The 15,463-nt window shown below is 40.9% G+C and overlaps 1 protein-coding gene across 1 annotated transcript; it reads right to left on the bottom strand.

The window, feature by feature from the left end:
- Window positions 1-433: 433 nt before the first annotated feature.
- cplx4a (complexin 4a) lies at window positions 434-15,463 on the bottom strand. The gene is made up of 3 exons (XM_021622603.2): window positions 14,988-15,463; window positions 8,863-8,950; window positions 434-2,161 (listed from the first exon to the last, which is right to left on the bottom strand). Exons 1-3 carry the CDS (start codon window positions 15,146-15,148, stop codon window positions 1,934-1,936), a joined length of 477 nt encoding a protein of 158 aa, XP_021478278.1. The 5' UTR covers window positions 15,149-15,463; the 3' UTR covers window positions 434-1,933.

Below are 15,463 nucleotides of genomic sequence, written 5' to 3'. Positions count from 1 at the left end.
CATTCTGAATCCAAGGCATTCTGAATCCAAGGCATTCTGAATCCGAGGCATTCTGAATCCAAGGCATTCTTAATCCGAGGCATTCTTAATCCGAGGCATTCTGAATCTGAGGCATTCTGAATCCGAGGCATTCTGAATCCGAGGCATTCTGAACATTGAACTCACGTGAAACTCACAACATGGAGGGATTCTTCACCCGACCTAAACCTACCCTAACAACAGTTGCTAAATAATCTCAAATTAATTGAAGACCCATTCCTTTATCCAGTCTCTGATAGTGTGCTAGTGTAATTCACAAATTTAAAATCTAATCTAGAGTTTCTTTCGATTTCTGTCTGTTATATCACCCTTTAGGAATATATGTATTTGTGAATAGAAGGCTTTGGATCTGTGAACAGCTATAAGAGAAATAACGTCAAAAAGTCAGCCATTTTATACAAGTCAGTCGTTTTATTTGTCATTGGCTTCTGCATGAACATGTATAATTCTAACAGCACAACATAACCTTACATTTAATATACATATGTTTTAGAGTAATCCAATATCCTTAACATTAGTACTCCAGTGTGTCAGTCAATGTTAATGTACAGTTTGTTTAATTATGGAATAAAGACTATATATTTTATTTAAATGATGGACTGTGCAAAACCGCAAGAATTTATCTCTTACAGGCGTGTTTTATGCTCGTTGTTTTGGATAAACATTGATAGAGGTGATTTGTCAAAGATGTACTATTGTGTGTGTGGAGGAGGATATGCAACAGAATGCATTTTGCAACTGTCCAAAATACTGTCAGTTGAAAAAAAAGTGTAAAAGAAGTGGCCATCATGAGGTGCCATCATTTCCTAATTAACAGATGAAACATGGAGAATAACACAAATTGGGGAGAAACAATCTAAAACAGCATTCATTCACACACATACAAAAAAAATACGTACTTTTACAAGTTAAACAAACAGCAAATTACAGGGAGACTTCAAAACATAAACCGATTCACACAAGAAGTTGTTTGGGAAATTAACTTCCATTTCAGTAAAGACCTGCTACCATTGGATGTCGCCAAGCAGATTTCACAGCTTTGATCATTGATAGGGGGAGATAGAGGACTCTCTTAGACCTGGGTTCAAATAGTATCTGTTTTCTTTCAGCTGAGCTTGATTGAGCTTTTATGGAGCCAATGGAATGCTACCAAAAGTGCAAACCAACTCGGCCCGTCCATCTGGCACTCCCCAGACAGGCTCATTCAAAACACTCAAAGGAGACTTTAAAACAGGGGTACTCAAGTACTAGTTGAGAAGGTCCGGTCAAACAAATGTTCTATGTGGCTAAGGTCCAGATGGATAATGTCATTTATCGGCGTAGTAACGAACCCTACCTCACAACCCATTGGACCCCAAACTGTTCACACCCCTCTTGTTGGCGGAGAGAAAATGTTGCAGTTTTAAAGCTAATTTCCTGCAGTTCTACACATTTCACATGGGACAGAGAATTTTGTTGCTATTTCAAAGCTAATTTCCTGCAATTCTACACATCTTATGTGTGTTTAAATGATACCAGGGGTCAAAGCCCGATCGAGTTCCATTATTTTAACAATAAATAGATGTGGTCCACCAGTTGAGCATAGGAGCTTTAAAATAGCTCAGATACTTATTTTAAACCCAGGTCTGCTGGGTGGAGAGTGGAGATTCTTATAGGATCGGTTTGTTTACAGTCGGTCCTAAATCACTCCCTTTCCCTCCCCCTTGTTCCCTTACACCTCTATGTTAGCATGTCTAATGGTCTTAATAAGTATAGGCAGTGTGGTGGTACAGCTTCCACCATGTTTTTCCACCTTCAGATCTGCAAACATTGAAGGGTTAGGGCCAAGGGATCGAATCGGGCTAGAATTGGGACCGGCTGTTCATGAAGTGAAATCTTCCATTTTATTTTTATTTTACATGACAGAGCATTTCTCCTCTGCCTTGGCTTTCATCTCCGTCACGGTGGCCGAGGCCTTCTCCTTGAGCTGGTCCATGTCCATGTTCTGGAGGTTCTGAATGCCACCCAAGATGGAGTCCTTGTCCTCCTCCTCCGTGGCATCCTCGTCCACCATCTTGAGCAGCTCCTCGGGTACGTCCACGTCGTCTCCAGCCATGGCCAGCATGTTATCGTCCTGCTCGCTCTGGAGAGAGTAGAGACCGATGCAGACATTATATTTATTTTATAGCTTGTAATGTTATTATTAGGTCAGGACATCAGCTAGTAAGATAGACAGAGATCATGTTCTCGTCCTGCTCGCTCTGTTAGAGAAACAATAGAGATTTTACATTAGCTAGCATCGTTAGTTACTGCTCGCTGCCCTTCTCCCACTAAAAGACCAATGCAGACATTAGATTAGCAAGTGAGACAGACAGACAGCCTGAACCTACTACTCGGCCTTTAAAGGGAGAGACCGATACAGATATAAACAACCTCCTACGGGGGCAAGAAAAACGTATGTGAATCCTTTGGAATTACCTGGACTCCTGCATAAATTTGTCATAAAATTGTATCTGATCTTCATCTAAGTCACAACAATAGACAAACACAGTCTGCTTAAACTAATAACACACAAACAATTATACGTTTTCATGTCTTTATTGAACACACCGTGTAAACATTCACAGTGCAGGGTGGGAAAAGTATGTGAACCCTTGGATTTAATAACTGGTTGACCCTCCTTTGGCAGCAATAACCTCAACCAAACGTTTTCTGTAGTTGTGAATCAGACCGGCACAACGATCAGGAGGAATTTTGGACCATTCCTCTTTACAAAACTGTTTCAGTTTAGCAATGTTCTTGTGATGTCTGGTTTGAACCGCTCTCTTGAGGTCATGCCACAGCATCTCAATCGGGTTGAGGTCAAGACACTCTAGAAGGTGTATTTTCTTCTCTTGAAGCCATTCAGTTGTTGATTTACATTTGTGTTTTGGGCCGTTGTCCTGTTGCATCACCCAACTTCTGTTGAGCTATAGTTAGCGGACAGATAGCCTTACATTCTCCTGCAAAATGTCTTGAAAAACATGGGAATTCATTTTTCCGCCGATGATAGCAAGCTGTCCAGTCCCTGAGGCAGCAAAGCAGCCCCAAACCATGATGCTCCCTCCACCAGACTTTACAGTTGGGATGAGGTTTTGATGTTGATGTGCTGTGCCTTTTTTTCTCCACACATAGTGTTGTGTATTCCTTCCAAATAATCTGTCCACATAATATTTTGCCAGTAGAGCTGTGGAACATCCAGGTGCTATTTTGCAATCTTCAGACGTGCAGAAATGTTTTTGTTTGGACAGCAGTGGCTTCTTCCGTGGTGTCCTCCCATGAACACCGTTCTTGTTTAATGTTTTATGTATCGTAGACTCGTCAACAGAGATGTTAGCATGTTCCAGAGATTTCTGTAGAAGTCTTTAGCTGACACTCTAAGATTCTTCTTAACCTCATTGAGCATTCTGCTCTGTGCTCTTGCAGTCATATTTGCAGGACGGCCAGTCCTAGAGAGAGTAACAACAGTGCTGAACTTTCTCCCTGTATAGACTATTTGTCTTACCGTGGCGTGATGCACATCAGGGCTTTTAGAGATACTTTGTAACCCTTTCCAGCTTCATGCAAGTCAAAAATTCATAATCAGGTCTTCTGAGATCTCTTCTGTTCGAGGCATATTTCACATCAGGCAATGCTTCTTGTGAATAACAAACTCAAATTTGTGAGTGTTTTTTTTTATAGGGCAGGGCAGCTCTAACCAATATCTCCAATCTCGTCTCATTGATTGGACTCCAGGTTAGCTGACTCCTGTCTCCAATTAGCTTTTGGAGAAATCAGCCTAGGGGTTTAAATACTTTTTCCAACCTACACTGTGAATGTTTAAACAATATATTCAATATAGACAAGAAAAATACAATAATTTGTGTGTTATTAGTTTAAACATACTGTGTTAGTCTATTGTTGTGACTTAGATGATCAGATCAAATTTGATGACCAATTTATGCAGAAATCCAGGTCATTCAAAAGGGTTCACATACTTTTTCTTGCCATTGTACTCGTGTGTTTATGTAGAGGCCAACACAGGCGTCAGATTAGCTAATGAAACAGACAGCCTACTGCAGCTATACTCCTGCCTCATGCTGGATCTGTAGAAACAAGACATCAACAACAGCATCCACGTGTAAGACAGACATCAGATTAGCTAGTGTGATAGAAAGATACCATACTACAGCTAGACCAACACAGACAATCAATCAATAAATCAATCTATCAATGAAATCCATACAAATAAATCAAATGTATTCATAACTGACTGTTTTTATGTCAGCAGTTGTCACAAAGTGCTTTGCAGTACATTCGACTACCGAGACAGACAGACAACCTCTATCATCCTGTCTCGCTCTGTAGAGACAGATGTTAGATTAGCTAGTAAAACATGGAGAGACATCAAATAAATGAGACGAATACAACAAGTGTAGACTTCACTGTGAAATGTTTACTTACGACCCCCTTCCCAACAATGCAGTTAAAAAGTAGGAACATTTCCAAATAGATGTAAAATATATATATATATAAAAACTGAAAAATTGGGCGTGCAAAACTATTCAGCCCCTTTACTTTCAGTGCAGCAAACTCGCAAAAGTATTCGGCCCCCTTGAACTTTGCAACCTTTTGCCACATTTCAGGCTTCAAACATAAAGATAGAAAACTGTATTTTTTTGTGAAGAATCAACAACAAGTGGGACACAATCATGAAGTGGAATTACATTTATTGGATATTTCAAACTTTTTTAACAAATCAAAAACTGAAAAATTGGGCGTGCAAAATTATTCAGCCCCTTTACTTTCAGTGCAGCAAACTCTCTCCAGAAGTTCAGTGAGGATCTCTGAATGATCCAATGTTGACCTAAATGACTAATGATGATAAATACAATCCACCTGTGTGTAATCAAGTCTCTGTATAAATGCACCTGCACTGTGATAGTCTCAGAGGTCCGTTAAAAGCGCAGAGAGCATCATGAAGAACAAGGAACACACCAGGCAGGTCCGAGATACTGTTGTGAAGAAGTTTAAAGCCAGATTTGGATACAAAAAGATTTCCCAAGCTTTAAACATCCCAAGGAGCACTGTGCAAGCAATAATATTGAAATGGAAGGAGTATCAGACCACTGCAAATCTACCAAGACCTGGCCGTCCCTCTAAACTTTCAGCTCATACAAGGAGAAGACTGATCAGAGATGCAGCCAAGAGGCCCATGACCACTCTGGATGAACTGCAGAGATCTACAGCTGAGGTGGGAGACTCTGTCCATAGGACAACAATCAGTCATATATTGCACAAATCTGGCCTTTATGGAAGAGTGGCAAGAAGAAAGACATTTCTTAAAGATATCCATAAAAAGTGTTGTTTAAAGTTTGCCACAAGCCACCTGGGAGACACACCAAACATGTGGAAGAAGGTGCTCTGGTCAGATGAAACCAAAATGTAACTTTTTGGCAACAATGCAAAACGTTATGTTTGGCGTAAAAGCAACACAGCTCATCACCCTGAACACACCATCTCCACTGTCAAACATGGTGGTGGCAGCATCATGGTTTGAGCCTGCTTTTCTTCAGCAGGGAAAGGGAAGATGGTTAAAATTGATGGGAAGATGGATGGAGCCAAATACAGGACCATTCTGGAAGAATGGTCTGCAAAAGACTGCAAAAGACCTGAGACTGGGACGGAGATTTGTCTTCCAACAAGACAATGATCCAAAACATAAAGCAAAATCTACAATGGAATGGTTCAAAAATAAACATATCCAGGTGTTAGAATGGCCAAGTCAAAGTCCAGACCTGAATCCAATCGAGAATCTGTGGAAAGAACTGAAAACTGCCGTTCACAAATGCTCTCCATCCAACCTCACTGAGCTCGAGCTGTTTTGCAAGGAGGAATGGGAAAAAATTTCACTCTCTCGATGTGCAAAACTGATAGAGACATACCCCAAGCGACTTACAGCTGTAATCGCAGCAAAAGGTGGCGCTACAAAGTATTAACTTAAGGGGGCTGAATAATTTTGCACGCCCAATTTTTCAGTTTTTGATTTGTTAAAAAAGTTTGAAATATTCAATAAATGTCGTTCCACTTCATGATTGTGTCCCACTTGTTGTTGATTCTTCACAAAAAAATACAGTTTTATATCTTTATGTTTGAAGACTGAAATGTGGCAAAAAGTCGCAAAGTTCAAAGGGGCCGAATACTTTCGCAAGGCACTGTATGTATGTATGTATGTATGTATGTATGTATGTATGTATGTATGTATGTATGTATATATATATATATATATATATATATATATATATATATATATATATATATATATATATATATATATAGTAACACAATAAAATAACAATGACGAGGGTATATAAAGGCTATAAAATACCGGTACCGAGTCAGTGTACTGAGGTATGAGGGTGTTGGGGTGATTGATTGAGGTAATATGTACATGTAGGTTTGGTTAGGTGATTGATTGAGGTAATTTGTACATGTAGGTTTGGTTAGGTGATTGATTGAGGTAATATGTAGATATAAGTAGGGGGTGAGGTATGAGGGTGTTGGGGTGATTGATTGAGGTAATTTGTACATGTAGGTTTGGTTAGGTGATTGATTGAGGTAATATGTAGATATAAGTAGGGGGTGAGGTATGAGGGTGTTGGGGTGATTGATTGAGGTAATATGTACATGTAGGTTTGGTTAGGTGATTGATTGAGGTAATTGTAGATATAAGTAGGGGGTGAAAAGCAGAATGTCCGGGTAGCCATTTGATTAACTGTTCAGCAGTCTTTTAACTTTGGGGTAGAAGCTGTTCAGGAGCTTTCAGGTCCCAGGTATGGCGCTCCGGTACCGCTTGCTGTGTGGCAGCAGAGAGTACAGACAGTGGCGGGAGTCTTTGATAATTTTTAGGGTGTTCCTCTGACACAACCTGGTATCCTGCAATAACTACACACAACCACATGCAAGGCACGGGATGAGCGTCGTTTTAATACCTCACTGGTGAAAACAAATGGTCACTTAGGGATCCTTAGTTTGAGCACACTTAATGCAATAAAGAAGAAGAAGAAGAAGAAACAGATTGACTGAAGAAACTGCAGCAACCTCCAACCTACATTCTAGAACCTGTTGAAACCTCCATTCTAGAACCTATTGGAACCTCCACTCTAAACTCCAGGAAGGCTGATCTGAAACCTGCGTTAGCCTTTCCGTTGTAAACCATGACGACGGCCAGGTGTGAGGATTCTAAAGATGTCCGCCACAGTCTTACACAAGAGACTAATTCCATTAGTTAAACATGCCAGATTTTGCAGTTACTATATACAATCACATTATTCCACCATTCATTGTGTTCATCAGTTGTGATGACTGTCTTGTACAATGCCTTTAATCAAATGTAAAATAATCTAGATTTTGGGTTGTCTGTTATGGTGAAACTATACTTGCTGGACTCAATAGTCGTTGTATAGGTTGTATAGCCTTTGTCATGAACATTTCTATTTAAACTAACACGCAAACAAAACAACTGAAACTATACCTATTCATGAAATATGAATATGTTGTCTATTGTTTTGAAGTGTCGTTCCACATATAGAAATACAAATAACTAACAACAAGATTGAATATTGAACTGAATGACTTGTGAGAGGCATTCTGCAAAAAGCAAACACAGAAGCCATTTACGTTCACCTCAGTCAGGATGATTTATTTTCAATTCTTAAATAATATTAATATATTCTGCTTTTTGCTACAAATCAAATGGTTAGAACATTGAACTATCGTATTTTCTTTCAGTAATGACGTATATAAAATCAGAAATCCAACTGTACCTTATTTTCGCTCGTCATAACAACTGGTTAAAAATATCTTCCTTATCAAGCAGCTTTCAATAGATCCAAACAGATTCAGTAGATTATTCTACCGAATCGATCCTAGATGTGGTTGTTGTGGCTGTCAACGTCGCTCAACCAACACTGTCTTCACTCCCCAGAGCCACATTAACACCTAGCAGAGCAGATGGCTTCTGGTCTTGTTTTAAGCCCGCGGCACAATATAGGACACCATGTCAAGTCTCCAGGCCTTTTATGGAACATCTTGCCTTCACCGTAATCTGCTGGCAGTTAGCCACCTCCACCTCCCGCTGTACGGCCTAAGGTAAACTGCCCATGTACTAGGCCAGGGGATAAAAACAGAGTCTAGCCTGTAAACATCAACCACTGCAGGTCAGGCTCAACCACTGAGGTGTTCACCACAGCGCTAGAGGCGTCAATACAGACACCCTGTTTCGAATCCAGGCTGTATCACAACCGGCCGCGTTTGGGAGTCCCATAGGGCGGCACACAATTGGCCCAGTGTCGTCCGGGGTTGGCCGTCATTGTAAATAAGAATGTGTTCTTAATGTTCTTAACTGACTTGCCTAGTTAAATACATTTTAAATGTAAAATTACATAACCTCATTGTTCCATCCAAAGGTCTCTGCATCTGAGCAATGAACGTGTTTGCTATTTTAACATTTGCTCTACAGTATGTAAACATACAGTATAACATAAAACAGTGCAGAATTCAGGAAGCAAAGTAAAGTTGAAATCATCTACTCTAGAGAGTGACTAGTGACAGGGGGCTGAAAAGATTGTAATTCAGGGGGAATGGATTCTCACAGGGGGCTGAACAGGTTGTAATTCAGGAGGAATGGGTTGTCACAGGGGGCTGAACAGGTTGTAATTCAGGAGGAATGGGTTGTCACAGGGGGCTGAAAATATTGTAATTCAGGAGGAATGGGTTGTCACAGGGGGCTGAACAGGTTGTAATTCAGGAGGAATGGGTTGTCACCTTTGGGAGTCTGTACTTGTCTCGTAGGCACACCCGCAGAGTTGCCCTCTCAGCTTTCTTGTGTAAGAAGTCGGCATCTCTTTCCATCCTGAACAACAGAGAAAAGAAATGATTGATTAACTGATTGATTAATTAATTTATATATATAGTGTGACCACACAATGGATAACTTTATATGCATGCATACTGTATACTTGTTTCATTTGTATTCATACAACAATAACGGTCTGAGTATGATCCTGTTTCAACCAAAGGGACAATCAATATACCATACTAATGCAACACATGATACTGTGAAGCTAAGAGGATGCAGCGCTTACGCAGGTTGACCTTAACGTCATGCTACATGTCTCAGGGGTAAAACATTCAGATGGGTTTAGGTAAAGAGGTAAGGAGGTTCACACTACATATTCTCACTCACAAGTCATATGATTCTTCTGGAATTTGACAAGAGAACATGGAGGATGTCTGGGCTGGCTGCTATAATAAATAGTTACTATTTATGACTTTATCATCTAATGTGCTGCTTGCTTTCCTCCTATTTAGAAAAATCAAAAGCTGTAAAGTCTATGGCTCCAATGATAGTAATTGATTAAACCAACGTTTCAACAGCTTTCCTCCTGTGTCCTTATTATGGCTTTACACAACCCGTAGCATGTCACACAACCCGTAGCATGTCAACACAACCCGTAGCATTTCATCACAACCCGTAGCATGTCATCACAACCCGCAGCATGTCAACACAACCCGTAGCATGTCATCACAACCCGTAGCATGTCATCACAACCCGTAGCATGTCATCACAACCCGTAGCATGTCACACAACCCGTAGCATGTCATCACAACCCGTAGCATGTCATCACAACCCGTAGCATGTCATCACAACTCGTAGCATGTCATCACAACCCGTAGCATGTCATCACAACCCGTAGCATGTCATCACAACCCGTATCATGTCATCACAACCCGTAGCATGTCATTAGGCATTGGGCAGTCAGATTATACAACGCTTGGTCAACTCATTAGTGTATTGACTTTAGGTTAATCATTATGAGAATCCTTGGTTGCGATCCAAGTGGCTCCATATTCTCTATATAATGCACTACCCTAGCGGTTATAGCCCTATTTTCTATATAATGCACTAGCCTAGCGGTTAGAGCCCTATTCTCTATATAATGCACTAGCCTAGTGGTTAGAGCCCTATTTTCTAATGCACTAGCAGTTAGAGCCCTATTCTCTAATGCACTAGCCTAGCAGTTAGAGCCCTATTCTCTAATGCACTAGCATAGCAGTTAGAGCCCTATTCTCTATATAATGCACTAGCCTAGTGGTTAGAGCCCTATTCTCTATAAAATGCACTAGCCTTGTGGTTAGAGCCCTATTCTCTAATGCACTAGCCTGGTGGTTAGAGCCCTATTCTCTATATAATGCTCTAGCCTAGCGGTTAGAGCCCTATTCTCTATATAATGCACTAGCCTAGTGGTTAGAGCCCTATTTTCTAATGCACTAGCAGTTAGAGCCCTATTCTCTAATGCACTAGCCTAGCAGTTAGAGCCCTATTCTCTAATGCACTAGCATAGCAGTTAGAGCCCTATTCTCTATATAATGCACTAGCCTAGTGGTTAGAGCCCTATTCTCTATAAAATGCACTAGCCTTGTGGTTAGAGCCCTATTCTCTAATGCACTAGCCTGGTGGTTAGAGCCCTATTCTCTATATAATGCACTAGCCTAGCGGTTAGAGCCCTATTCTCTATATAATGCACTAGCCTAGTGGTTAGAGCCCTATTCTCTAATGCACTAGCCTAGCGGTTAGAGCCCTATTCTCTAATGCACTTCTAGCCTAGTGGTTAGAGCCCTATTCTCTAATGCACTTCTAGCCTAGTGGTTATAGCCCTATTCTCTATATAATGCACTAGCCTAGTGGTTAGAGCCCTATTCTCTAATGCACTAGCCTTGTGGTTAGAGCCCTATTCTCTAATGCACTAGCCTAGCGGTTAGAGCCCTATTCTCTATATAATGCACTAGCCTAGTGGTTAGAGCCCTATTCTCTATAAAATGCACTAGCCTTGTGGTTAGAGCCCTATTCTCTAATGCACTAGCCTGGTGGTTAGAGCCCTATTCTCTATATAATGCACTAGCCTAGCGGTTAGAGCCCTATTCTCTATATAATGCACTAGCCTAGCGGTTAGAGCCCTATTCTCTATAAAATGCACTAGCCTTGTGGTTAGAGCCCTATTCTCTAATGCACTAGCCTGGTGGTTAGAGCCCTATTCTCTATATAATGCACTATCCTAGCGGTTAGAGCCCTATTCTCTATATAATGCACTAGCCTAGCGGTTATAGCCCTATTCTCTATATAATGCACTAGCCTAGCGGTTATAGCCCTATTCTCTAATGCACTAGCCTAGTGGTTAGAGCCCTATTCTCTATCTAATGCACTAGCCTAGCGGTTAGAGACCTATTCTCTAATGCACTAGCCTAGCGGTTAGAGCCCTATTCTCTATATAATGCACTAGCCTAGTGGTTAGAGCCCTATTCTCTATAAAATGCACTAGCCTTGTGGTTAGAGCCCTATTCTCTAATGCACTAGCCTGGTGGTTAGAGCCCTATTCTCTATATAATGCACTATCCTAGCGGTTAGAGCCCTATTCTCTATATAATGCACTAGCCTAGTGGTTAGAGCCCTATTCTCTAATGCACTAGCCTAGCGGTTAGAGCCCTATTCTCTATATAATGCACTAGCCTAGCGGTTATAACCCTATTCTCTATATAATGCACTAGCCTAGCGGTTAGAGCCCTATTCTTTATATAATGCACTAGCCTAGCGGTTATAGCCCTATTCTCTATATAATGCACTAGCCTAGCGGTTATAGCCCTATTCTCTAATGCACTAGCCTAGCGGTTAGAGCCCTATTCTCTATCTAATGCTCTAGCCTAGCGGTTAGAGACCTATTCTCTAATGCACTAGCCTAGCGGTTAGAGCCCAATTCTCTATATAATGCACTAGCCTAGTGGTTAGAGCGTTGGGCCGATAACCAGAAGAATGCTGTTTTGAATACTCGAGCAGACAAGGTGACCCTCTCTCACCCTGAAAAATAACACATTTCACTGCACTTATCGGGTGTATATGACAATACAACATATTATTTATTTTGTCCAGAGCCCTATGGGATTCCCTAGGGCCCTGTTCCGTGAAGGGAGCAGTATACAGCATTGTACGAGATCTCCAGTTTCTTGGCAATTTCTCGCATGGAATAGCCTTCATTTCTCAGAACAAGAATAGACTGACGAGTTTCAGAAGAAAGGCCGTTGTTTCTGGCCATTTAGATCCTGTAATTGAACCCACAAATGCTGATGCTCCAGATAGTCAGCTAGCCGAAAGAAGGCCAGTTTATTTGCTCTTAAACAGGACAACAGTTTTCAGCTGTGCTAACATATTTTTTTTTTTTTAAAGGTAAAATAAAATAAATATGAGATGAGTAATGCAAAATATGTATTACATGATTAAAGTTACTAGTGTTCCATTATTAAAGTGATTTCAGTGATTTCAAGTCTATGTATATAGGGCAGCATGTATATGTGCCAACCTCATTGGTGGAGAGGGAACTGTTTCCCCTAGCCAATTAAACGTGAGGATTATTAGTTGGCCAGATTGAGGGCTTGGGCCAGATTGAGGATTAGGACAAATTACCCAACACAGAAACAGTACACTGAGTGTACAAAACATTACCATGACATAGACTGAACAAGTGAATCCAGGTGAAAGCTATGAATCCTTATTGATGTCACTTGTTAAATCCACTTCAAATCAGTGTAGATGAAGAGACAGGTTAAAGAAGGATTTTTAAGCCTTGAGACATGAATTGTGTATGTGTGCCATTCAAAGGGTGAATGGGCAAGACAAAATATTTAAGTGCCTTTGAACGGGGTATGGTAGTAGGTGTCAGGCGCAACAGTTTGAGTGTGCCAAGAACTGCAACGCTGCTGGGTTTTTCATGCTCAACAGTTTCCCGTGTGTATCAAGAATGACCCACCACCCAAAGGACATCCAGCCAACTTCACACAACTTTAGGAAGCATTGGAGTCAACATGGGCCAACATCCCTGTGGAACGCGTTGGACACCTTGTAGTTTCCCAATTAATTTAGGCTTTTCTGAGGGCAAAAGGGGGTCAACTCAATATTAGCAAGGTGTTCCTAATGTTTTGTACACTCACTGTATAACACTAACTCCTGCTCTGCTCTGCTCTGAGAGTCATAGGCCGAAGACACCCAACACAAAATGAGGAATACAAGATGGTTATGAGGTGGTCATACACACTCTTATAATGCATTATAACTGCAGGCTTTAAGTAAAAGTGCTTTAACATTTAGCATCAGATCTATGTGCAGCCATTTTCCACCAGACGACAACAGAATTGTTCACTAAATCATGGGAGGAAGGGCTAATCTGGTTACATAATCTGGTTACATAATCTGGTTTGGCTGAAGCGTCCATCAGAAGATTATATTTCTGTAAAACATCAACATGTCAAATTAAATCAAATATTATTATTGGTCACATACACATGGTTAGCAGATGTTATTGCGAGTGTAGCGAAATGCTTGTAACATGTCAGTGTTAGGCTAAGGCTATGCTATATTTTGTTGCAATATAGAAAATTATTACACACAAATAATGTAACCTTTATGGTCTCATTTGTTGATTGCTTAAATAAATGTAAAAAAATCTTAATTTTATTGAATGTTTAAACATACAATCTACCCGCAGCGAAGCAGCTCAACATTGGCATTCGGTCATCTAAAAGACTCCCATCCAGAGAGACCCACAGGAGCAACCAGGGTCAAGTGCCCAGCTCAAGGGCACGTCAAAAGATCTCCCACCAAGTCAAAACGGGGACCCGAACCAGCGACCTAGCAGCCACCAGCCCAAGATCCTAACAGCCAGACCATCAACCATCCAAGACCCCCCTCCCCCACCCAAAAAAAACTCTCCCTCTGTTGTCGCCAGTTCCAAATCCCAACCCTCAGTTTCCCTCAGCCCATCCCACCTATCTCTGCTGACCACACTCTTTGTATTTCTACACGCCATACAGTATCTTTCAACTATGCTGTGATGTAACAAACAATTTGAATCTAATTGAATAGAATCCAGAGATTGCGAGTTAATGTTTTGGACAGTCACTGAACATGCCCTACTCGGCAGCAGCCAAATCATTTTACATAATAAAACAAAATGGCTGCCATGGCAGTGAACCCACAGTTATGAGCTCTTCCTCCTGTTTGTCAACTAGTACCTGTCTGAAATTGTGGATATGGATGAATAAACTGGACAGAGTGTTGAAATGATTCGAGATAGGCAGTAAGATTACTTTTGATCTGTGATTTTTCACTTCACCATCAAAGCTCCTCCTACAACGTCGCAGTTAAATTAAATCACCATGGGTGAAATTCAGCAGCCATTTTAAAATCCTCCTGGAGTCTTAATAGTTCAGGCTCTAAATTAGACTGAACTGAATTCACTTTTCAAAATGTAAGTCTATTTTAGAGACTAATTTACAAACCATTTTACAGACCATTTTACAGACCATTTTACAGACCATTTTAGAGACTAATTTACAAACCATTTTACAGACCATTTTACAGACCATTTTACAGACCATTGATCCTTTTGAGTGTTATTCAAATTCAATGTCAGCAAGCCAGTCTGGCTTCAAAAAAACATTGTTGATATCACAGCAGAGGGTCAACGATCAGAGATTAATTGTGTAATGGTGGTCGTGGTTGTAAAAATTGCAGTTTGAGTTAAGGTGTCTGCTCTGACCTTGAGTGACAAAACCATCAAGAAAATAAATAGTGCAAAAATAAACTAATTGTAATCTGTAACGTCAGGAATAAATGTTGATAAATTTAAGTTATGAATTCAACAACTTTTCAAATTAACGAATAATTTGCAAGGTGATTTCCTGCAGAATTGCTGCATGGTGCTTGTCAAGGTCAGATAGAATAGGGGTGGTGGAGCCGACACTCTGTAGGGTTAGCCAGCCATGTTGTCTCATAGCCATTCATGATCCAACAACACCAAAACAAAATGGAGGTCACTCGGCAGTCAGGGCAGGTTACTTACTTCTCCTCCACCAACTGTTTTTGGTACTCCTCATACTCCTCGCGTGTCATCCCTGCTGCCTTGGCCGGGTCTGCAGGGGCCGCCTCCGCTTCCTCCTCTCCTCCACCCATAGGATTCAAACCAGCCAGTGGGTTAGGCATCATGGTCTTGATTAGGAACATCTTGATCCCCTATAGATTTCTGCTGTACTAGGATATATAGATATTATATTATTGTAAATAGGACTAGTTGCTTCCCTGGCTTCTACCGTTGGGTTGGGATTGCTAGCGGTTGGTTAGGTCCAATGGGATCCTGTATATTCTGTCTAGCTAACCTGTCCTGCTGCCTGGGTGTGTAATGAAGGATGCACTGACGGCTAGGGAACAGACACCAACAACAAAAAATACGGTCAGCCGTAATCTGGATTAAACCTCACTACAGCCCCACGATGCTAAGAGGCAGATGGCCTGGTTTTCTGCCTCTATTTTTAACACACA

This window comes from Oncorhynchus mykiss, chromosome 12 (genome assembly GCF_013265735.2).
Source record: "Oncorhynchus mykiss isolate Arlee chromosome 12, USDA_OmykA_1.1, whole genome shotgun sequence".
NCBI classification, from domain to species: Eukaryota; Metazoa; Chordata; class Actinopteri; order Salmoniformes; family Salmonidae; genus Oncorhynchus; species Oncorhynchus mykiss.
The sequence above is the reverse complement of the archived record's forward strand: the minus strand, read 5'-3'. Positions and strand labels throughout refer to the sequence as shown.